The sequence below is a fragment of the Zootoca vivipara genome, chromosome 10, assembly GCF_963506605.1.
Source record: "Zootoca vivipara chromosome 10, rZooViv1.1, whole genome shotgun sequence".
Classification (NCBI taxonomy): Eukaryota; Metazoa; Chordata; class Lepidosauria; order Squamata; family Lacertidae; genus Zootoca; species Zootoca vivipara.
In genome coordinates, this window is record NC_083285.1 from 25,947,749 (window position 1) to 25,970,215 (window position 22,467).

A 22,467-nucleotide genomic window follows, 5' to 3' on the forward strand; every position below is an offset into this window, starting at 1 on the left:
GATGCATTTCATTTGTGAGTGACACAATTAACTTGTGATTTTTGGTAAAAGTATATCTTTGCCAAATGTTAATTGTGGCTTTGGCTGTTTCAATTCTTGTTTTTGTGTTTTTGTTTTTGAGATAACTGTGAAGAATTACAAGTGGAATGTTTTTTTAAAAAATGTTTGGAGGTTGGACAACTTTCCTTGGCTGTTTGTTGCTCTGATCATGAAAACCTTATTTTTCATACTTATTTACCTACATTGTTCATCTGTTAGCTTTTCCTTTTTTTCATTATTAATTTTGCAGTCTCAGCATTTTTATCTAATTTAACATTTTCATATTTTTAAAGGTCCCCAGGTGCATCCAATTTTTCAACTTTACCAAAGATCTCTCCATCTCTATCAAATAATTATAACAACATCAACAACAGAAAGTAAGCGACACATCTTAAGAACTTTTAATATTAATCATCCAAGTATAATTTCAGGGCAAAACTGTTTTAATTCTAGATAAATAACTTGGATGGACTGTATTGCTGTGGAACTGCAGTGATGCCAAGTCTTAAAGGTCACCAATACCCTAAGGTGTTGAGAGAGAAACTAACAGAAGATCGTTTCTGCTTTACTTTTTCTTCAGAACCCTGATATTGCATAATCACCCTGATACTATATAGCACCACATTCTGATTTGAAACCATTGCATTAAGAAAAGACTTCAGCAGAAATGGCATGCATAGAACAAAAGTCACATAACATTGCTCAGGCTTCTCAAATCTTGGGGCTTGACATTCAAGTTCAGAGATTTTTGTAATAAATAAAAAAAATTTAAAAAATTGTTCAGTAGCACCTACTGGACAATTTTTAATTTTTTTAAATTTATTTCGACTGCGTCAGATCAACATGGCTACCTCCCTGAATCTAGAGATTTTTGTGACCGCAGGAAGTTTTGGGATTATATGTTACAGCAAGTAAAACAATTTTACATCCTGGATCCTTTTTGTTATAAAGACATAATTCTATATGTGTCCCTAACAGATATTTAATACGCTAAACCTGTTTTTAAAAACTTGGTTAACTCATCAAACAGCCCTCTTAATTCAAAACACATACTGCAGGTGCATTGCATTTTCTGCAGTCCGTTACAAATAGGAAAGTGTCTGTTAAATAGTTCACATAGAAGCTTTCTCGTAGAAATACTGGAAAAAATAACGGAAGTTACAAATTCAACTTCCCCTTTCAGTCTAAAAATCTCAGTTTGTGGCTATGAATCGAATGTGAAAATGTTTTAAGTATTTAAAAGTAATATAATTTCTAAATATTTTATACAATATCTTCCAGTTAAATACTGCATTTATGAGAAGGGAGTTTTCGTAAGGGGTGAAGTGGCACTTGTGCTTCTGCTAATTGTGAGTAGCCCCAACTCTCTCAGTTAAACAAATACATGTATTTAACTGCAGTCTATTGTAGTTTGTTTGTGTGTATATAGTAAGTACAGAAAAGTTTTCTTTTTGGTGTGTATAAACAACTTAACCACAGCCTAAACTGATCTTATCCTTTTATTAGAATACTGATAGCCTATGTTAAATGAAAAAGCATATCATAATCTCTGAAGCCATGGGACAGTGGCCACCTGCTTTAAAACTCATTTTAAAGTGGAAACTAAAAATTTTCAGAATCAACAGAAGTGCCCTGGGCTTGTATTAAAAAGGGCAGCTACACTTCCATTTCATGGAACTGTCCAGCAACTGGCAGGCAGGTACTTTTTATATTTTTGAAGTTCAAAGATGAATATGCACTTTTAGAAGGAAAGATTATAGAATGTGCTTTTTTAATTCAGCATATGTAAGGTTTAATTTCTAAATCTCAGGGCCTATTTGCCTAGCCTTAGGGAAATACGTTACATGTTACTGTAACTCAATATTTTAGCTTAAACAAGGGCTGGGGAAAACTTACATTGCTAGCTACCTTGGAAGGCAGGTGTAAATGTTTTATTTACTTGTTTCTTAAAATATTTCTAACCCACCCTATATCAAGTGACCTTAGAGTAGGATACAGTACAGTATGTATATAAAGCAAGCGGGACTAGCCTGTGGCCCTCTAGATGGTGTTAGAATCCAACTCCCACCAGCTCTTGCCAGCATGGCTTATAGCTGAGCGGAGAGGAACTGGTTTAACTTTTTAAGCATTTGCCTGTGCACTCAGAAGTACTCTTGAATTCCTCTTTTCTTTTCTTTTTTTGGTCTTAAGTTCCTTATGTTATGTTGAAAATCTTCTGACTTTAGAAGCAACTTTTTGGATTTGCTTGAGTAAGTGGTGGACTGCTGACCAGTCCTGTTTTGGATGAAAACAGTGGCTCCCACGTTAATCCTCTGAGTAGCCCATTAGTAAAGCAAGTGTTGTTTTCCCCGCCCCACCCGGATTTGTCCCTTTTCAAAAAATGGGAAAAATTATTTAGGTTAGATTCCTATACCAAGTTATTTGGGAGAAAGAACCGCTGAATGCACTGGGTCTTACTTCTGAGTAAGAATGTCTAGAATTCCAATGTCAGGAAGTTGTGATTATCCTACTACATTAAACTCTAGTTTTGAACATACTTGAATGCATTGTACTGAGCTCAATCGGTGCATTTAATTGTAAGCCTGGGAATAGAAATCGTGTTTCCCATTTAAAAACCTTAGGATATCTGTAGTTTGACTCTACAGTTAAAATGTTACTTATTTCTAATACTGACTCCAAAATACATACTGCATGGCATCAGTAAGGGGGCGGAGTTACAGAGAACAGCCCCCCCATCATAAAGTCCAGCTCCTCAACCAGTCAGACCTCCAGCAGCGGGTCCAGTGAAGGGCAAGAGGAAGTGAGCAGGTCGGTACAAGGCTCCGGCAGCATCCAAGAGCCGCGACTGCAGCCTAGAGCTCCCATACAGGAAATGGCCAGCGGAGGAGCATCGGACAGGTGCCCTTTTTCCCCCAACACCTGATTTGAGGCGTGCCAGCTCCTGTAGGAGCAAGGGGCGGTGCTTTGGGGTCCCCAAACTACTTTGCTGGGCGCGTAGCCGGAAAGCGCCATTGTGAGATTCTGATGAAGACTGAACAGTCATGCTTCTCTTATCTCTTGCACTGTGAATAAGTATGCACCAATAAGAGTCTTAAAGGCACGACGGTGTGGAGCGTCGTTACTCGAGGGTAGCCACCAGCATCCCTGACAGCATCTTTTGAAAGGGGGTGAACTTTTATGTCATTACTTTTTACCCTACGGTAGTAAATTAATCTCTTATTTTAGAGCACTTAGAGCACTGTCTTCTGTGCCTGTGGACCAGCTAAATATTTAAAATATCACTGATATCTCTTTCCCGTAGAACATTGATTTTCCTGGATCAGGAGTTGGAGTGCACATATTAAAAAAAAAATACTTTCAAGGTTCTGCCCATTTAAGAGCATGCCTCCAAATACATAAATGAATTCAGAAATCAAAAGTGAAGAAACCTGTTTGTCAAAATATGTTAGTTCATTATTAAAGTAAGCAGACAGTTCCTGCATTTATTTATAAATTCATTTTGTAGTCTGACGTACAGTATTCAATAAAATTATATCCTATAAATATTCATTTTCACAAATCCACATAAAAGGGGAAGAAAACCGCAATGCATGCAACATCATTCATTGACAAGAGGCGACAGCTCATTTTTCTATCCATTCTTTTATTGCCAAAGAATCTATAACCTTCTGACACTGTTGTAAAATCTATTTTGTTTGAGCAACTCAGTTATCACAAGCTTGCACGTTTCCAAATTCGATCTATCGCTTATAACTTTCGTGAGTCATGGATATGTTTACTCATTACCTACAATCTTTAACAAGGATCTCACAGGATAATGTGATTGACAGGACAACTTCATAGTAACATGAGGCAGTTTGAGCAGAGGTGATCTGTGAACAGAAAGAAGAGCACCTGCCTAAACTTTTTTGTCCATTCTCATATTTCTTAACCCTGGGTTGTATCCCACTGAGTTCTACTCAGAGTCGACCTATTGAAATGAATAGACTTACCGTAAACTAGTCATGCCCATTAGTTTCGGTGGGTCTTCTCTAAGAATGACTAATGCTGTGTAAAACCCAAAGGGTGGGATTCACCTAACCAGGCCCGTCTGTGGAAGCTCAGGCCAGAACTTCTGCATGCATATTGGAGCTTCTCTTACCCCGGGTACCCCCTGAAATTGGCTTAAGGGGTTCAGGAGAATCCCCAGAACAGAACAGCCAAAAATGGATCACAGATGGAACAATTAGAAGAGTGAAATGTTGAATTCCACCCATAATGTAGAAAGGAATTGGGGAAAGTAGCTGCTGTTTCCAGGAACTTGAACAAGAGCCCACCTCTGCTTCTCTAGTAGAATATTTTTTTCAATTCATGGTTGTACAGAAGTGATAGGTTTTTACAAACATCTACATTCTATTGTGTTACAATTGCCATCAGCGTTAAAACACATCTTCCCTTACATTAGTTTGATTTCTGCTTATTTATTGGGAAGAAATCAGAACCACTTCCATTAGCTTGATTTCTCAGGAATGCATCTGCAGTACTTTGCACTCAAGATTATGGACATACCTTAAAACTAGTGTGACCTTTCAGTGTTACGGTTTTGAGCATCTTAGTGACTTGGCAAGTATTCTTCCTTAAGCCTGGTCACATGATTCTGTAACATATCTCATTGAAATTCAGATTCTCCAGGCTGAAATACGGGTAAGGCGGCTAAGGGTAATGCATGTAGGGGTTTCATGCATACTACCTCATGTTTAAACTTGCCCATGCTGGCCCTTTCATATGTATTATTACATCATTGTGGTGTGCCAATGGTACCTATGAACTTGACCCATTGCATGTGGTAAGTCCACTTAAACATAATGGACTACACATGGATCATTGGATAAGCACTTTACCAAGTTTTGTTTCTTTGTGGTGGTTGGTGTTGGCTAAAGTGCTTTCCTAGGAAAGGCAGTGTGCTGAATGAAACTGTTACAAAGTGATATTCTAATACATAGATTAAAACAAATAAAACTAAAAGCCCTCTTCTAGTTTCACCCCTTTCAGACTGGGCCCTGAAAGCCTCTAAAATCACGTATATTGAGGTGGGATTAGACTGTTTCAGCTTTGGATAGCTAATGAAATAATATAGCAGCAGAGTGAATTTATGCATTTGAAGGCTGTTCTGCATCTTGTGTGTGCTCTAGCGCATACATATTCCACCTGTGAAAGGACACCCCTGTTATTTTCAGATCCACATCTTGCATATTCATCCTACAGGCTACATGGCTGGAATTATGTGTGCATATGTTACATTAGTATCATTGGCACATCAGTGAAACATAGCTGAACTGATAGACATGTATGCAAGCAAAATCGTGGTAGTTCCTGAACAATCTGGTGCTTCGTTGTGATATTTTTGCCCTTTCATTTCTCTTAAGTATGCTTATTAGTCCTTCTTAAATACATTACCCTTCAATTAGCAAGCAGGTTTCCTGTTAGGAGTCTGTTCTATGCAGGCAAAGAAGGCTATAATAATGCGAGTTAAAATGCATTACTAAAAGGCATTGTACACATTCTTTGTCACTCCAGGCTGCCTTCCGCAGTCTGCTGGCTCATGCTGTCCTAGTGGCAAATCCAAAAATAGATCCTCATTGCATTGGGCCAGTGGTGGCCTTGGATATCTCAACTTCTACCTGTAATTGAAGTATAACTTTGCTATTCAATTTTTTCTTATTTATTTCTAACGTAAAAGAAATATGTTCTATATTGTTGCTGTTCATGCCTAAAGTCGGAATGTGTTAAACTTGTTTGAAAAATGAATAACTAAGTGAGCTGTGGATCTGTTCTTGTTGTTCAAGGGTAGAAAGAAAACAAAGGTAGCAGCCTGTACAGCAGTACCTTGGTTCCCAAACTTAATCCGTTCCGGGAGTCCGTTTGACTCCTGAAACCGTTTGAAAGCCAAGGCGTGGCTTCCGATTGGCTGCAGGAGGTTCCTGCACTCAAGGAGAAGCTGCGTCGCATGTTCAGCTTCCGAAAAACGTTCACAAGCCGGAACACTTCCGGGTTTGTGGCGTTCGGGAGCTGATTTGTTTGACAACTAACCCCTTCAGGAACCAAGGTATAAGGATTGTGTTGTTTCCCCCAGAGGTTAAGTGGTGGAAGAGCTTAAGAGCCTTTTTAAAATGAGTTTCAAGTACAGAATTGGCATTCTTCAACTACACATACAGTACTTACTTAATCTAGACAGCCATTTATTTGTATTTTACTATGTAAATGTACAATTATACACATACATCGCAGCTACAGATAATGCAATTACATTGTGAACTGTTCTGTTTTCTTCCAGTGTGAAAAACTCAAATTATTGCCTCCCCTCATATACTGCTTATAAGAATTATGACTACTCAGAGCCAGGAAGGCACAATGAACAGCCTGGACTCTGTGGCCTAAGTAACTTGGGAAATACATGTTTCATGAACTCAGCAATTCAGGTAGATGTTTCAGTGTGCTTATTAGGTTGGAAAGGGTTTTTAAATGATGAAAAAGGGTTATTGGTGGAATACTATCAAAAACCCAAAGCTGAATTTATATAGGTAAATGCCATGTTTCCTTGGGGGGGGTGCATTTTTAAACCCTTTTATACAGAATGGCTATTGACAGACAAAAACATAGCTGGAATCCTGCTAAATTTATTCAGTTATATGAGCAGTGATAAACTATAGGTTTTGGAAAGCCAGTCACCTCGTTAAGCTTACAGAATACTTTTGTAGTGCTATGTGATGAGTGTGAAAAAGAAATGGGGACTAGATAGGAAACCATAAAAACCGAGGCTGAAATTAAATGGCTAGGCCTGTCTTGTATACATAGTATTTCATTTACATTTGTTTACAGTGTCTGAGCAACACCCCTCCACTCACAGAATACTTCCTCAATGATAAGTATCAAGAAGAGCTGAATTTTGACAATCCTTTAGGAATGCGAGGTGAAATTGCAAAATCTTATGCAGAACTCATTAAACAGATGTGGTCAGGAAAATACAGTTATGTCACTCCAAGAGCCTTTAAGGTAAGAAGTAGGTCCTGGTATGTTCAGATTTGTGTTTATAGATGGTATATGACTTTGCAATAGAGTGAGACTGTTAAAAAATGGAAATGTATTAATTATTTTTTTTAAAAAAAAATCAATGGACACTGAAATACATTTAAAATGTTTTAATTCTGTTGTTGCTCTCCTTGTGTCTTTCTCTAGACACTCATATCCAGCCATAATAATTTCTGTTCTATCTGTACCTCAAGTTGGTAGATATGAGACTCTTAATCTCAGGGGGGAAATAATTCCTATAGTCAACAGCAATCCCCTTTCCTTGCCCCCAAGTCCTATTGCACACTACTTCAATAGTGTATTTTAACAAACTATGAGAGAGAAAATATATTTTTACCATCTGTTCTTAAAGCTCAGTTACATTATGTCAAGTGGCACCAGCATAGCAATCTTGTGGTGTTATCTCTAGACACAGGTAGGACGATTCGCACCACAGTTTTCTGGATATCAGCAACAAGATTGCCAAGAACTTCTAGCTTTTCTTCTTGACGGCCTACATGAAGACTTGAATCGTATTAGGAAAAAGCCTTATATTCAATTAAAAGATGCTGATGGTAGGCCTGATAAGGTAAGTGGTGATTTCATTGCAATATATTTAGAATATTAATCCAAAAGTATATAAAAATATATTGTCAACCCTTAAGCAGCTGACATTTGGAATAGAAGTCAAAGAGGCATACTATATTGCTGTCACCAAACTCAGACAATTATTTAAACTCTCAAAGGTAATTAAAATGAACTAATTAAAATGAACTAGAATGTGTATACTATTGATTTTTCAAAAAAGGCAGTTGCCGCTTTTCACAGTTGTGACTTGTATTTTGTTGCTAGACAAAAGCGAACCTGCTGGATGTAGCTTAAGCTTTGAGTGATCTGGTTAAAGAACAAGCAAGCTGTGAACTCTACAAAGGAGTGCTTGCCAGTACAGTCTTACCTTGGTTTTCAAACAAAATGCGTTCCGGAAGTCCGTTCGACTTCCAAAACATTCAGCAACCAAAGTACGACTTCTGATTGGCTGCAGAAGCGTCCCGCAGCCAGTTGGAAGCTGCGCCAGATGTTTGGCTTCTGACTACTTCCAGGTTTGCAACGTTCGAGTTCTGAGTTGTTCGTGAACTAAGCTGTTCGAAAACCAAGGTACGATTGTAGATGAATTTAACCAAGAGAGTAGAAAATGAAACCTATAGGTTATTGGCAGGCTGCTTAGGGGGGCATTAAGTTACAGTGGTACCTCAGTTTATTAATTTAATTCGTTCCGGAGGTCCGTTCTTAACCCGAAACTGTTCTTAACCTGAGGTGCGCTTTTGCTAATGGGGCCTCCTGCCACCGCTGCATTCTCAATCTGAGGTACTACTTCCAGATTAGCGGAGTTTGTAACCTGAAGTGCTTGTAACCTGAAGCGTTTGTAGCCCGAGATACCAGTGTATTTCAAAAGGGCTAATTCCATTTAAAATATTTGGTATTTTTATTCCTGTAATAGAAATCTTAGCCAAGGCTCTAGTTTCCACTGATACTTTCCTTTTAATACCTTGACATTTCTATACAGGAAATAGCTTATTTAAAGCATTTGTGCCCCACTCCCAGAATGACTTAGAGACCAATAAAAAAGCAAGTAGACTAAGGTGCTATGGTCATGATGACTATACTACAGTACCTCCAGAACCAGAGGCAGTATTCCTCTGAATACCAGTTGCTTGTGAATCATGAATCAGTGGTATTGTTTTGCTAGTCTCATGTCCTGTTTGGGAGGGGGACTTCCCAAGGGTATCTGGTTGGCTACTGTGAGAACAGAATGCTAGATAAGATAGCGGGATCTCTTACACTCATTAGTATTAGAGTGGCATTAATATGGAAGAGAGACACAATCTTAAGTCTGGATTACTCTGCAGCTCTTTTATTTCCTTGAGACTTTTCTGTTTGAAAAACATTTGGACGTTTCACATAATAAAAACTCCAGATAATTGGGAGATGGTAAATGCCATATCCCAGCTTTCTGCTAACTTGAGGAAGCCCTACCATTCTTGCCTTTCATATTATTTTCTAATACCCTTTGCTTAAAATAACTTGGCCCTTCTCATTCATGTGGTCCCTGTCGGTTGGTGTTAATCATTGCACACCCATGCTCTGTTCAATACATTCAAGTGTTATAAAACAGTTCAAGGGGGGGAATACATTATTTCAAACATTTGCTTTTACTTAGGTGGTTGCCGAAGAAGCTTGGGAGAACCATTTGAAGAGAAACGATTCCATCATTGTAGATATATTTCACGGACTTTTTAAATCAACCCTAGTTTGTCCAGAATGTGCTAAGATCTCCGTAACATTTGACCCCTTTTGTTACTTGACTCTTCCGCTACCCATGAAAAAAGAACGCACTTTGGAAGTTTATTTAGTTAGAATGGATCCGCTTGCCAAACCTATGCAGGTGAGAAGTATAGTATTTACGCATGTTCTGACTTTCATGGTCTATTAGGCAATAAATTGTAATTTGCTTCTTTCAGGTGAATTAAATATACCTGCCTTATGTAACAGTTCAATGTTCCTCATGGTAGACATGTGTACTCTGCCTGTACTATCTTGAATAGCAGCAGAGTTCATGAAGCCCTTGAAAGCAACATTTGACCAATATTTTGTTTCCTTGGTTTTAGTGTTTAAATTGTTCTAACTTTATTCTCTAACCTCTGGCATTTTGTGTCATTGGATTTCTGTTTTGAAGTTATGTACTAATTATAGTTGCACATTACAGCAAAAAAATATTGCAGCTGATAAAGGAAATTGATGGGTCTACTTATATTATGAAAAAGAAGAGAAGAAATGTAGCAGGTGTTCTGGGTCAGGCACCTTTTGATTATTGGTAGGGCCCAATCAATTCTTGTGTTGATTGTTGTCAGTGTTAGAAACTGAGATATGAAAGCTAGGTGCTAAATAGCACCTTAGACCTAGGTTATGGGTGCAACAACGGAATGTCTAGGCACACTTTTCTTTATAACAATAATACAAAGCTGATAATATTATGTTCATTTTTTACATGGTCTAGTCTTTCTCCTGCCCATCCCCCTAATATTCTTAAGAGGGTCTTTTCTCCAGTCTTCAGAGAGTAGCTAGAAGTGGGGTGGCAGAAAGAGGTCCTCCTTTCCTTCCACTTCACAGTTTTCATCTGAAATCTTAGGCACAGTACTGTGCCTAGAGGTCAGAAATGGCTTGTGCTAATGAAATTCCCTGTTGCAAAATGCGCCTAGAGCAATGGGAGTTTCGAACACTGATCGTAGTTGTTCAGTTTGTATGTAATTCAAACCTGCATCATTTGCCTGCATTAAAAAATTCTGCTGCCATAGTCACCAGATACAACCATTATAAATACGGTAGTGCAAGTTAAGTGTGTGTGTGTGTGTGTGTTTATTTTCTACATTTATGAATATCTGCTTTTGTTCATTAAATTGACTTGTTTGACATATAATTTCTCAAGGAGGCAGAATTTATAAATAGCCACACAATGAGGCTGGATGCATAAACACAAGCTATAAAAAAGGATGTGTGGAGAATCGTCAGGTAATCTAGTAGATGATAGCACTTGTTTATAAGTGAAATCTACAACAAAGACAGATGGTAATGCTTGACTACAGGCTGGAAAGGAGCAAGAAAGAAAATGCAACTTGGAAGATGACAGCTTTGAGATGTGTGATGGGACATGGCCTGCTCCTTACATCCGAAATGCAGCATTACAGTTGTCCCCTGCAACACACACACAAGCTTTCAGAGATTGGTGTCCTAGGCTTCTGGGTGACCCTTCCCTCAGTATCTCAAAGTCAACTGAGCTCATAGGCTATGAAAATGCATTTATAAGGGGAAATAATGTGGTGATTTATAGCAGATCAACTATCATTTCTTGTTATATGGAGACCTTAGTTGCACCAAGTTCTAGATAACTGGAAAGGTGGAAATTATTTTGGAATCTCTGGTTTTCCACTGTAGAAAACTGAGTTTGGCTTAACCAATAATCTTCCAAAAAATCAGCACTTGGCATTTAGCATGGATGCCTCTTAGTTTGGCTAAATATAGGTTTGCCTGCTTCATCTGTGGTTGCTCAGTAACCGATTGTTCATGAGATCGTAGGAAATTTCCTGACTAGTTGAACCATTTGGTTCTAATCAAAATTCTTTCCCTTTCCAAGTGTGGAATTAGACTCTTTGAAACTTGGATATAGATATAAACGACAGCTTTATAGTATTCATATTGGCAAATCTCAGCTACATACGTTTCTTAGGGCACTCTTCCTTCTCATAGCCAATCTCATAGTCACATCAATGTATAAAGTTGGAAGTTATATTAAGTTGCCTTTCTGCTTTCTTATTAATGACACTGTTTGTATTTTATTTTTTAGTATAAAGTAGTAGTTCCAAAAATTGGAAATATACAGGATCTCTGCACAGCATTGTCAACTTTGTCTGGTGTGGCCGCAGATAAGGTATGATACTCCATAGGCAATTGTAGATCATGTTTAATGCTGTCTGGCTTTCTAAGCAAATTCTAGTGATACGTATTCTATTTCTTTTTTAGATGATAGTTACTGATATATACAATCATAGGTTCCATAGGATATTTGCAATGGATGAGAATCTGAGTAGTATTATGGAGCGTGATGACATTTATGTGTAAGTAGAAAATGAACTTAATCTAAACAGTATTCCGTTTGTCATGATTTCATGTGGTTTCACCTACTAAATTGTGTGATTTATGTCACTAAGTTTAATTGTGTGGGTCTGTATTTTGCCTTAGATTTGAAATTGGCATCAACAGAACTGAAGATACGGAGCAAATTGTAATTCCAGTTTGTTTAAGGGAGAAGTTTCGGCACAGCGGTTACAGCCACCACAGTGGTTCCACACATTTTGGTCAGCCTTTCCTTATAGCAGTGCCTAGAAACAATACTGAAGATAAGCTGTATAATCTTCTGCTTTTGAGAATGTGGTAAGCGTACATGAGAAATGCTGGGAATGCACTCCTAATTGCACTAAGAATGTATATCACGTATTTGGACATTGCTAACTTAGATCCCATGAAGGAAATGCAGGGCTGTGTTAGGTCACCTGGATGCCAGAACAAAGCTAATGCTAGCAGGGATGATCAGAATTGAAAAAGACCTTTGATAAGATATCTTTATTGTCATTGTCCCCTTGCGGGAACAACGAAATTACTCCGTTGCTACATCCACTCAGATAAAGCATTCCGCATAATCCAAAATTACAAAACCTAATTAAAAACAGTAAATATAATACAAAATAACAAGTAAAATAAGATGACTTCAAAGTCCAGGCTTTCCATTTAAGGCCAAAATCGCTCTAGAGAAGAAACTGTTCCTGAGACGGCTCGTTCTTTGATCCTCCCTGCTTATCATTCGTTACACTCCTGACACGTTAGAGGAGGCACGGAGGGATAGCAAAAAGTAAATAGTCTGAGCATATGCAGATTCACTTTAATCCAATCTCCATCATGGCTTAAGGAATAACATGGAGGTTGCTTCTAGTGCTTCTCTGCTAAACACGTTTACTTTGGAATAAGCATCATTTTGTTGCAGACAATGATATATTTTAAAAGTAAAAACAATAAAAGGGGCATCTATAATTATGCACATTGTTTGGATTGTTTTGGGTGGGGTCCTAGGCTTTTTAGCCCTGGACTTTGGCGATAGTTGCACAACCATTAGTGTCATAACTGTGCCTGATCCACTTAATTTTTTTCCTTGCAAATACAGTAACGAGTTAGAATAAATGTAAAATGTTTCAGAAGGATATCTTGGTATAGTAAGCTCTTGTGTTTCTACAGTAATAGCAATTATTGTTCTCTTACACAGCTTTATGAAAGAAGAGCACTAGCCACATTGAGGATGGGAGGAAAGTTATATTGTGCATCACCTTGTTTTGTTTTGTCTTGCGATGTTTCGCTATTTGTTACTTTGAAAAATTCTGAAACTTTTTTTTAAAAAAAAAGATATTTTTTTAAAAGTTTGTGTAACAATTGATGTGTTTCAGCCGATATGTGAAAACTTCTACTGAAACAGAAGACACCGAAGCATCCTTGCAGTGCTGCAAGGACAATGGTATCAATGGTAATGGCCCAAATGGAATTCATGAAGAAGGATCCCCAAGTAAGTCCTGAATTATCAATAGCTGCCTAAAGCTTTGGTTTAGTTTTGAAAGGTGCTCTGAAACCTGCCTTGATTGTTGTAAACCTCCCATTAAATCTCTAGCATTTTTGGATCTCAGGGACCACATTACAGAAACAGACAAAACACTTGTGGTGGGTCCATATTTCTTGCATGTCAAGGCCCTCCCCCATTTGTTGAATAATAAAGCACATGGACACCAGTATTTTAGGTTAATAGGCTAATTAAGGCCACAACTTTATTGGTTACAGAATGTGAGTGGTATTGGCTTAGGCATTGGAATTGAACCACCTGTATCTGACTCCTGCCCGCCGGGCAGGTAGTTCAGTAAGGGTCAACCACCAGTAGGGGGAGCCCTGTTGGTGTACATCAACTGAGAGCTCCCCCAGGGTCCCCAATGGGGTCGTGGCATGGCCCTAGCCCATACCCGGGCTTCGGATGAGATCCACACCCCCGGATCCCTTTAATAGAATACGCTTAAAGAGGAGAGGCAGGTGATGGCCACAACCTCCCCTCCCATAAACCAGGTTTTACCAATGGATAACCACCAAACCTTACAAAGTTGTGACAATTGCTTTGAGGTAGGCGAAAACCACATGGCTGGTGCCAATTTGCCAAGAGGGAAAATTCCTACCAGGCCCCCTCAACAGGCAACCAACCGAGGTCCATAGCAAGGCCAAGATGTCGAACGTATGAAAAAAGGATGGGAGGGCAGGAGATCCGCTGAAGCAGGAACCAAGAGGGAGAACCCCCGGCTGCGCAGCTGCTTTAATACAGTAAGCCACGCCCCCGGCTGGCCAGATTGGTCAGGCGGGGGCGTGACACAGCCGGGACTCCTCTATGATGCTGGGGCACTGCCATGCCCCCACAATACCACCACCCCAGAGAGGGGGAGCGGCCTTCACCAAGGACAATGGGCAGGTATTCAATCTACTCTGTAGTGAGGGTGAGACTGTAGCAGCTTCAAGCAAGAGCAAAGTACAGGATATTAAATGATGCTCAACTTTTTCTGTAGCGATTTTAATAGCTCTTTTTGTGAGTGGTGGCAGAGCCAAATTGTGCTTAGCAATTTTATGTGTTTTCCACGACTCTGGCATATGCCAACAAGAGTTTCCCTGTAGACCAGGGAGTCTTGCACACTCCTAGCCATGGTTCTGCATTACAATGCCTCCTGTTCACTAAATTCATAATGATGTGAGATGTGTAACGCTCTGTGTAAATGACAGGCAATGCCGCTATATCCTCCATCCCAGGTGAAATGGAAACTGATGAACAAGATGATGAATCCAGCCAGGATCAGGAACTTCCTTCTGAAAATGAAAACAGCCAGTCAGAAGACTCTGTTGGAGGGGACAATGATTCCGAGAATGGATTATGCACAGAGGACTCCTGCAAGGATCAACTTATAGGGCACAAAAAGCGATTGTTCACATTCCAGTTTAATAGTTTAGGCAATACTGACATCAATTATGTTAAAGATGACACCAGGCATATTAGATTTGATGACAGGCAACTTAGGCTAGATGGTAAGTTGTTGTTTTTTTATAGTGGGGTAGCTTTGATTCTACTCCATTCTGTTGTTAACATTTCCTGTTAAAATGTTGTGTGTCTTTTGTTGCTTTGCTATTTATTTTTATCCTTAGTTTGGGGGCAAGCTCCTGAATGTCAATTATGATTTTTAAAAAAATCAAACCATCATATAATAAAGTGGAGTTAAAACAGAAAATAGAGAAACAGCAGTAAAATAAAATAAAAAGCTTGGTGGAATAAGGAAGTCTTTAGGGATCACAGAAAGCCCGCAAGAAATGGGGCCAAGCACGGTTCTTGAGTAAGGGAACTTCAGAAGTATGGGGCCACTACTGAAAAAGCCCTGTGTCAGGTAGTCCTTGCCAAGGTGTTTGAGCACAGTGAAAGGTGAGAGATCAGGCCTCCAACACTTGATTTTGAGTCATGGGCAGGTTCATGTGCTTGTAGGTGGTCCTTCAAATAACTTGTTCTATGGGATGAAGCAGTAGTCTTCCAACAGCTCAGGCAAGGACCATCGTCGCCCTAAGACTGTGCCTCCAAGTCCTACTCTGGGAAGACAGCCTAGAAGGTGGTGTCAAAAGGCACAAGAGGCTTCCCCCCCCCCCCCCGAGAACTTCTTTATGTCCATTCCCAAACATACACGAGTTTTCAGGCTGCCTATGTTGGTTTGCACCATTTTTAAAAATTATTATTTATGTCCCACCCTTCAAATAAATTCGAAGAGCAACATACACTAGATTTTTTTTAAAAAAAAAACCATTTTAAAAGATAAAAACATTACAGAATAAAAGCAGTTTCTGAGCTGTCTTCAAAGACTGTCTTGCATATAACTTGTTATATCACAACATTAACACATTAAAGGTAAAGGGACCCCTACCATTAGGTCCAGTCGCAGACGACTCTGGGGTTGCAGCGCTCATCTCGCTTTATTGGCTGAGGGAGCCGGCATACAGCTTCCAGGTTATGTGGCCAGCATGACTAAACCGCTTCTGGCGAACCAGAGCAGCGCATGGAAACACCATTTACCTTCCCGCCAGAGCGGTACCTATTTATCTACTTGCACTTTGACGTGCTTTTGAACTGCTAGGTTGGCAGGAGCAGGGACCAAGCAACAGGAGCTCACCTCCTAATCTAGAGCATGGGTAGGCAAACGAAGGCCCGGGGGCCAGATCCAGCCCAATCGCATTCTCAATCCGGCCTGGAGGCGGTCCAGGAACCAGCGTGTTTTTACATGAGTAGAATGTGTCCTTTTATTTAAAATGCATCTCTGAGTTATTTGTGGGGCATAGGAATTCATCTCCCCCCCCCAAATATAGTCCGGCACCCCACAAGGTCTGAGGGACAGTGGACTGGCCCCCTGCTGAAAAAGTTTGCTGACCCTTGATCTAGAGATTACCAAAGCCTGGATAGCTGAGGTTTGGCTACTGTGTCTTAGTTTGGTTGCAATTGATACCTAAAGTGGATACAGTACTTGGCAAACGGTTAGCAAGTCTTGGCCCTTTTAGACAGTACAGTCGTACCTCGGGTTACGACCACCTCGGTTTGCGAACAGTTCGGGTTACGAACTGCGCAACCCCGGAAGTGTTTTCGCCGCCCGCGCGCGCGCATAAGCCGCCCGCGCGCGATCGCGCGATTTGCGCATGCGCAAAGCGCGAAAATCGCGAAAATCGCGCTTTGCGCATGCGCAAAATGGCGGCGCCCATCGCGCTCGGTTTGCGAACTATTCGGGTTACGAACTGCGATCCGGAACGGATCGCGTTCGTAACCCGAGGTATTACTGTACAGTATTCTAGAGATGACTGTATACTCCTAAGTGCCTACATTGTATCTAGCGGGTGAAAAGCCCAGGACAATGTACAACAAGGATAAACAACAAAACAACACACATACAAAATTACATATGTGATTAAAACAAACGCAGAACAAAAATATTCATAAAGAAACTTTTTAAAAAAACTCATGTAAACTAGTTAATATGTTAGGGTTAGAACTTATAGGACAATTATTATTATTATTATTATTATTATTATTATTATTATTTGAAATAAAACAGCATTTTTAAAGGAGGTTTCTACTCTTCTGTTTAGAAAGATCTTTCTTGGCTTTGGATTGGGATCCCGAATATAAAAAGCGATTCTTCGATGAAAATGCCGCTGAGGTATGTGATTTTTTGTAAAAATATATATATACTGGTTGAATTAAGGAGTAGGCTAAAATGGCCATCACTAACTCGCCACCCTGTTCAGCGGTGGGTAACTGGGGGCATCCAACTCGGGGGCCACAACTTGAGAACCCAAAAAGGTTTCAGGGAATGTAGCTTATTGAGCTGGTAGCAGATAAGATTCTTCCCTCTTTTTTGCTTTCATCTTCTGTACCAGCATAGTAAGCTCCCTCTCACCCAAAGCAGCAGAAATCACTTTGCGCCACCACCTCTGATCATTCGATTTTGGGGGTTCTCCTAAATGCTCCCCTCCAAATCGGACAAATTCCAAAACAGGGCAAAAGGACACCAGGCCTAGGGGAAAGTAAATTATTTCAAAATAATTTAGCATAGTTCAATATAGGGAAAGTTTGTTTTCCATTGGGTTAGCTTTTCCAGATTTGGGAGCTTGTAGACCTTGTTTTATAGCAAGACAATATCACTAAAATGAGTTTTGTTTTATTTGTTCTCTTAACGCAAGAAATACTTCTCTTTAGGATTTTGAAAAACATGAGAGCGTGGAATATAGACCTCCCAAAAAGCCCTTTGTGAAATTAAAAGATTGCATTGAATTGTTCACAACAAAGGAAAAGCTAGGTGCTGAAGATCCATGGTAAGAGCAATTGCTTAATGAGTGTGAATGGGTAGAAGGAAAGGGGTTAGAGGGGGGAGATTGCACAGCACTCATCAGAATGTATCCCGGACAATACAAGATGCACAAATTTTACCCCAACTGCAGTTTTGAGCCCTGCTCTAAAGAGGGCTAAGCCTCAAGTATGGGGTCTCCTACCCATAGCTGCGAAGAGTCGGACACGACTAAACAACTAAACAACAACAACAACCCATAGCTGCCAAGTTATCCCCTTTTTAAAGGGAAATTCCCTTATGCTGAATAGGCTTCCTTGCGAGAAAAGGGAAAACTTGGCAGCTATGCTCCTACCTGGGTCATTCCATATCAAGTGATTCAACTTTTTTTTATCTTGTGTCATTCAATTTTCTTAATATTTTGTACACTTGTTGACTGATCAAAACTCAGTTTAAATCTCATCCTATTTGTGAGTTATGAGGGTTTGAAATTTCAAAGAATTGACGATTTTGGCCTTGCCAGACTGTACAGAAAAACCTTAAAAGCTCAGCCTAGAATTGAGATACGTCAAAACTAAAAACACCAATCTCTTCATGGGCTTTAATATGATATGTCACATGATGGACTTACTTTAAAATTTAAATTTAAGTGACAAGATTTAACATTTTTAAAAGGGGTTAAAAATTAATCTGATTAAAAATTTCCCAAAAAAATTGTGTTGGTTATTTAATATTTCTAATAGCTACCTGCAAAATTCCATGTTCAGATATCAATGGGATCACATTTTAAAAAAATATTTTGTACATACATGTCTGCCTTATTGGGTTCTATTTAGGATAAATTGGAGTAAAACATTTCTTCTGTAACAAGACTTCAAACTGTAATATCAGTTACGTAAATTTCTTTAAAAAGTCACTCAATTAAAAGGTATCTGAAAAGCTAGTCAGGCTTTTCTTTTTAAAACGTGTTCCAAAGCCGAGTGAAAGCTTGCTATATTGCATGTTAGAATTAACACTTTGAAAGAATTCTTGTTAGTACGTCATTTCATGAACAGGAGAGATGGGTCCACATATTTCTTCCATTAGCGAGAGAAGTGAGGCCAGAAACACATGAGCCTAAGTCTTCTTCTTTTTCTTAAGAAAAAAACTGAAAATATCTGAAGGGTCATGTGTCCCCAAATCCATAAAGACTTCAGTCATAAATGCAACTAACCACTTTTTTTTTGTTAGCCCTTGGACAGTATAGATATGCTTAAGAGTAGAGGAACCTTCGCTAGCTTGATGCTTTTCCTATGTTTTGGACGACTCCCATCAACCACTAGCAAGCATCATACTTATAGGGATTGATGGGAGTTGCAGTTCAAAACATCTGGAAGCCACCAGCTAGTGAAGGCTGAGCAGAGTGTAAATGCAGGCAAGAAAGAAATTATGCCTGAATGCTAGGATTAGTTACTCATTTACCCATAACCTTTTATGTAACCCTATTAGGAGTGGTAAAGCATTCCGCTTGCATAGGTTTCAGAAGAAACAGCAGCAGGGGTTCTCTCCAGATCACACTGTTAATTAGTATCAAGAATTTAAATAAGTAGATGTTTTGTTTATTAAGTATAGGTCATAAAGCCAGTGTGTGGAACATGTGCCCTTGGACTCCCAAATCCCACCAGCCTCTGTCAGGATGGAATCTGGAGTGCCCCATGTTCCCAACCCCCGATCTAAAGAATACCTTCGTATTTGTCAAGTTGAGCTTTATTTAGACATGGAGAAGCATTAACTACATGATGTTTTAATTTCACTGTGATGCCAAGCTTTGACTTGAAGTGTGTTTTTCTTGTAGGTATTGCCCAAATTGTAAAGAACATCAGCAAGCTACCAAAAAACTAGACTTGTGGTCGCTGCCACCAGTACTGGTAGTGCATTTAAAACGTTTTTCTTACAGCAGATACATGAGAGATAAGTTGGATACTTTGGTTGACTTCCCTATAACGTAAGAAAACCATGTTTAACAACAATTAAATAGTTTCGGTTTTTTCTGTTTTGTTTTGACAGTGATTTTAATTATGCTTTTGGGAAAGAGCCCATTTATTGATTATGTAGGCTTAACTCAGTGTGAAAACAACAAAGCATTTTCCAGGTGCCCTAAAAGAATAATTCACTTAGCACAAGTTGCATTTGCCTTGTTTACGCTCACGGTTACTACAGCTAAGACATTTTTAGTGCTGTTACATAGCTTTCATTGATGTTGCACTACCCGGTCTTTCACTCCTCCAAATTAAAAATGACCTCTGTGTTTTCCTAGCAGTGGGCTGCCATGGTAATTAGTTTCTGTCCAAACAGTTCCTCAGATACTAATGTACAGTCCTATCATTCTAATCTGAAATACATTTTCAGTTGTGACTACAGTAAGGCTTGGAGGAAAGTTCTTATTGATAGTGTTGCCTAGAGTAAAAATGCCCCTTTAAAAGTTTTCTACATGAATGAGCTGTTATTATTTGAGGATTGTTTAGTTATTTAGTACATTTCTGTCTTTGAAGAAACTCAAGGTAGAATACATTGCTCTCCCAGATCCCAATTTTATATTCACAACATCCTGTTGAGATAGGCTCGAGTGAGCTTCATGGATTTAGCTGTTCTTTCTAGTCCTAGTCTGACACTCAATAGCAGGCATAGGCAAACTCGGCCCTCCAGATGTTTTGGGACTACAACTGCCACCATCCCTGACTACTGGTCCTGTTAGCTAGGGATCATGGGAGTTGTAGTCCCAAAACATCTGGAGGGCCGAGTTTGCCTATGCCTGCTCTAACCACTAAATAGGCTGGCTTCTCCCATTTTTTATTTAGCAAGGGCACCCAGTAAATATAAGTGTGTATGAAAATGCCTTGATGAATACGGGCCAGTTAAAAGACCTACATTCGTTGCTTTGCATAAGGTTTGGAGTGAGTGCTTTGTCTCAGTTGTGTTGAAATCAAATGTAAAACCTACAACCAGTTCTTGAATATAAATCCAGAATTAATGAGATATTTTCTTTGAAACAGTGATTTGGATATGTCGGAATTCCTTATTAATCCAAATGCTGGGCCTTGCCGCTATAATTTGATTGCAGTTTCAAACCACTATGGAGGAATGGGTGGAGGGCATTGTAAGTAATTTAGTTTGTTCATAAGATAATACATTTTTTATTGTGGCCTGTTATTAGCACTTTAAGGGAAAATATTCTTGTCCTGTCCTAGACACTGCTTTTGCAAAAAATAAAGATGATGGGAAATGGTACTACTTCGATGACAGTAGCGTGTCCACTGCATCTGAGGAACAAATAGTGGCAAGTATATTTTGTTTTCCTAGAAACAAGACATAACATGGACTTGCATATATATATTAGTAAGAAAATAATTTACAACAGGGATAATCAGGAGTTAAATAAGGATCTCCTGGTGGATTTCTGAGCAAGGATTTCTGACTCTCAACATAATAATGGCAATGACAAAATTACTTGCCCACCCCACCCACATTACATTTCTGAAATAGGAATTACTGTACCAGAAGTGCGGGTTTTGTGTGGAAGAACTGTGAGCTCAGTTCTGTTCTAAACTCAAAACAAATTTCTGGTCCCAGGATATATATTTTTTAATCTGAGAGTTGAATCCAACAAATTTTTACTTACAGTAGGCCTATCAAATAATGGCATGACATAACTTAGGTTCACTCATTTCAGTGAATCTACTCTGAGTAAAAGTTTCCTACAGTTAGTTATATTTTTTAAAAAGCAAAAGAGCTCCCACAAACCTGAAGTCTGCCCACCCCGATTTACAGTATAATTTGAAATAGCAGTATGCCAAAATGTTATGTATTTAGTACTTTAGCTTGAAGAACAGCCTTGGAAATCTAGAAAGGCTTACCAAATGAGTACTACATTCTTCAATAGAAAGCAGTTGCGGAAAGGATTAATGATGTCAGTTCATAAATACCAATGTGAATTTGGGTGGCTTAGTGAAAAACAGTACAAATACAGAATCCCTTCAGTGAATACCATTGTCAGCTTTCTGGGCCCTTGTTTTTCAACCTATGAAAATGGAGATGATACTAAAACTTGGTTGTTCCTTATTTTGCAGTCCAAAGCAGCATATGTGCTCTTCTACCAGAGACAGGACACAATAACTGGAACTGGCTTTTTCCCTCTTGACCGGGAAACTAAACAAGGTGCTTCTGCCGCCATAGGCATCCCATTAGAGAGTGATGAAGACAGTAATGAGAATGACAATGATATAGAGAATGAAAATTGTATGCACACTAACTAATGGAAGACCTAGAAGCCATACAGAGAAAAACTTTCTTGTGGGAGATACCTACTAAAGCATTGAAATTACCCACCAAATTAAAAATAAAATCTGAGATGGGAAATTTCAGATGACAGAATGTAAATCCTTATTACATTTTAACTTGTGCAGTACTTGAAGTGAAACACAATGAAAACGTTAACAGAATTTGTCTCCTATTACCTTTGCAATCTTGTATTCACAAGCTATATACGTATAGGAAATCACAAATAAACCCCTTTACAATTTCTGCTGCAGTTTGGATGAATTATGGATTTTTTGTTTCGGATGCGGGTTATTATCAACAATTTGTGGATTTGGTTTTTGTGTAACACCATAAGAATATTACTGCCAAGCCTTTATTTTTGGATGGGTGTGTCCATATACATATAACAAACTTCAATTTGCCTAGTATATGTGACTAAAAACTGCAGCAGTATTCTTGCAACACCAAATTTTCAAGTTTATCCCTGAAATAAACGTTGATTAAAAAGCAACTTAATCATGATAGAAAATAACTTGGAAAAGGTGTTTTAACCTTTTGTGGTATAAGTAAATTTCCAGAATATTATGTTCAT

General features: G+C 39.0%; 1 protein-coding gene across 4 annotated transcripts in view; it reads left to right on the forward strand.

Moving 5' to 3' along the window:
* Positions 1 to 22,141, forward strand: part of USP15 (ubiquitin specific peptidase 15) — a 54,754-nt gene extending 32,613 nt beyond the window's left edge. Inside the window, exons 7-22 of one of the 4 annotated variants that reach the window (XM_060279632.1) lie at positions 333 to 416; positions 6,353 to 6,497; positions 6,898 to 7,071; positions 7,517 to 7,675; positions 9,305 to 9,529; positions 11,486 to 11,569; positions 11,662 to 11,756; positions 11,881 to 12,072; positions 13,134 to 13,249; positions 14,494 to 14,793; positions 16,882 to 16,952; positions 17,492 to 17,607; positions 19,414 to 19,563; positions 20,612 to 20,715; positions 20,807 to 20,895; positions 21,686 to 22,141. In XM_060279632.1, coding sequence (XP_060135615.1) covers positions 333 to 416; positions 6,353 to 6,497; positions 6,898 to 7,071; positions 7,517 to 7,675; positions 9,305 to 9,529; positions 11,486 to 11,569; positions 11,662 to 11,756; positions 11,881 to 12,072; positions 13,134 to 13,249; positions 14,494 to 14,793; positions 16,882 to 16,952; positions 17,492 to 17,607; positions 19,414 to 19,563; positions 20,612 to 20,715; positions 20,807 to 20,895; positions 21,686 to 21,871 — 2,290 coding nt within the window. In that variant the 3' untranslated portion in view covers positions 21,872 to 22,141. The remainder of the gene's footprint in view (positions 1 to 332; positions 417 to 6,352; positions 6,498 to 6,897; positions 7,072 to 7,516; positions 7,676 to 9,304; positions 9,530 to 11,485; positions 11,570 to 11,661; positions 11,757 to 11,880; positions 12,073 to 13,133; positions 13,250 to 14,493; positions 14,794 to 16,881; positions 16,953 to 17,491; positions 17,608 to 19,413; positions 19,564 to 20,611; positions 20,716 to 20,806; positions 20,896 to 21,685) is intronic. The other 3 variants (XM_035126859.2, XM_060279633.1, XM_035126860.2) reach the window with 3 other exon arrangements.
* The last annotated feature ends 326 nt before the right edge of the window (positions 22,142 to 22,467 follow it).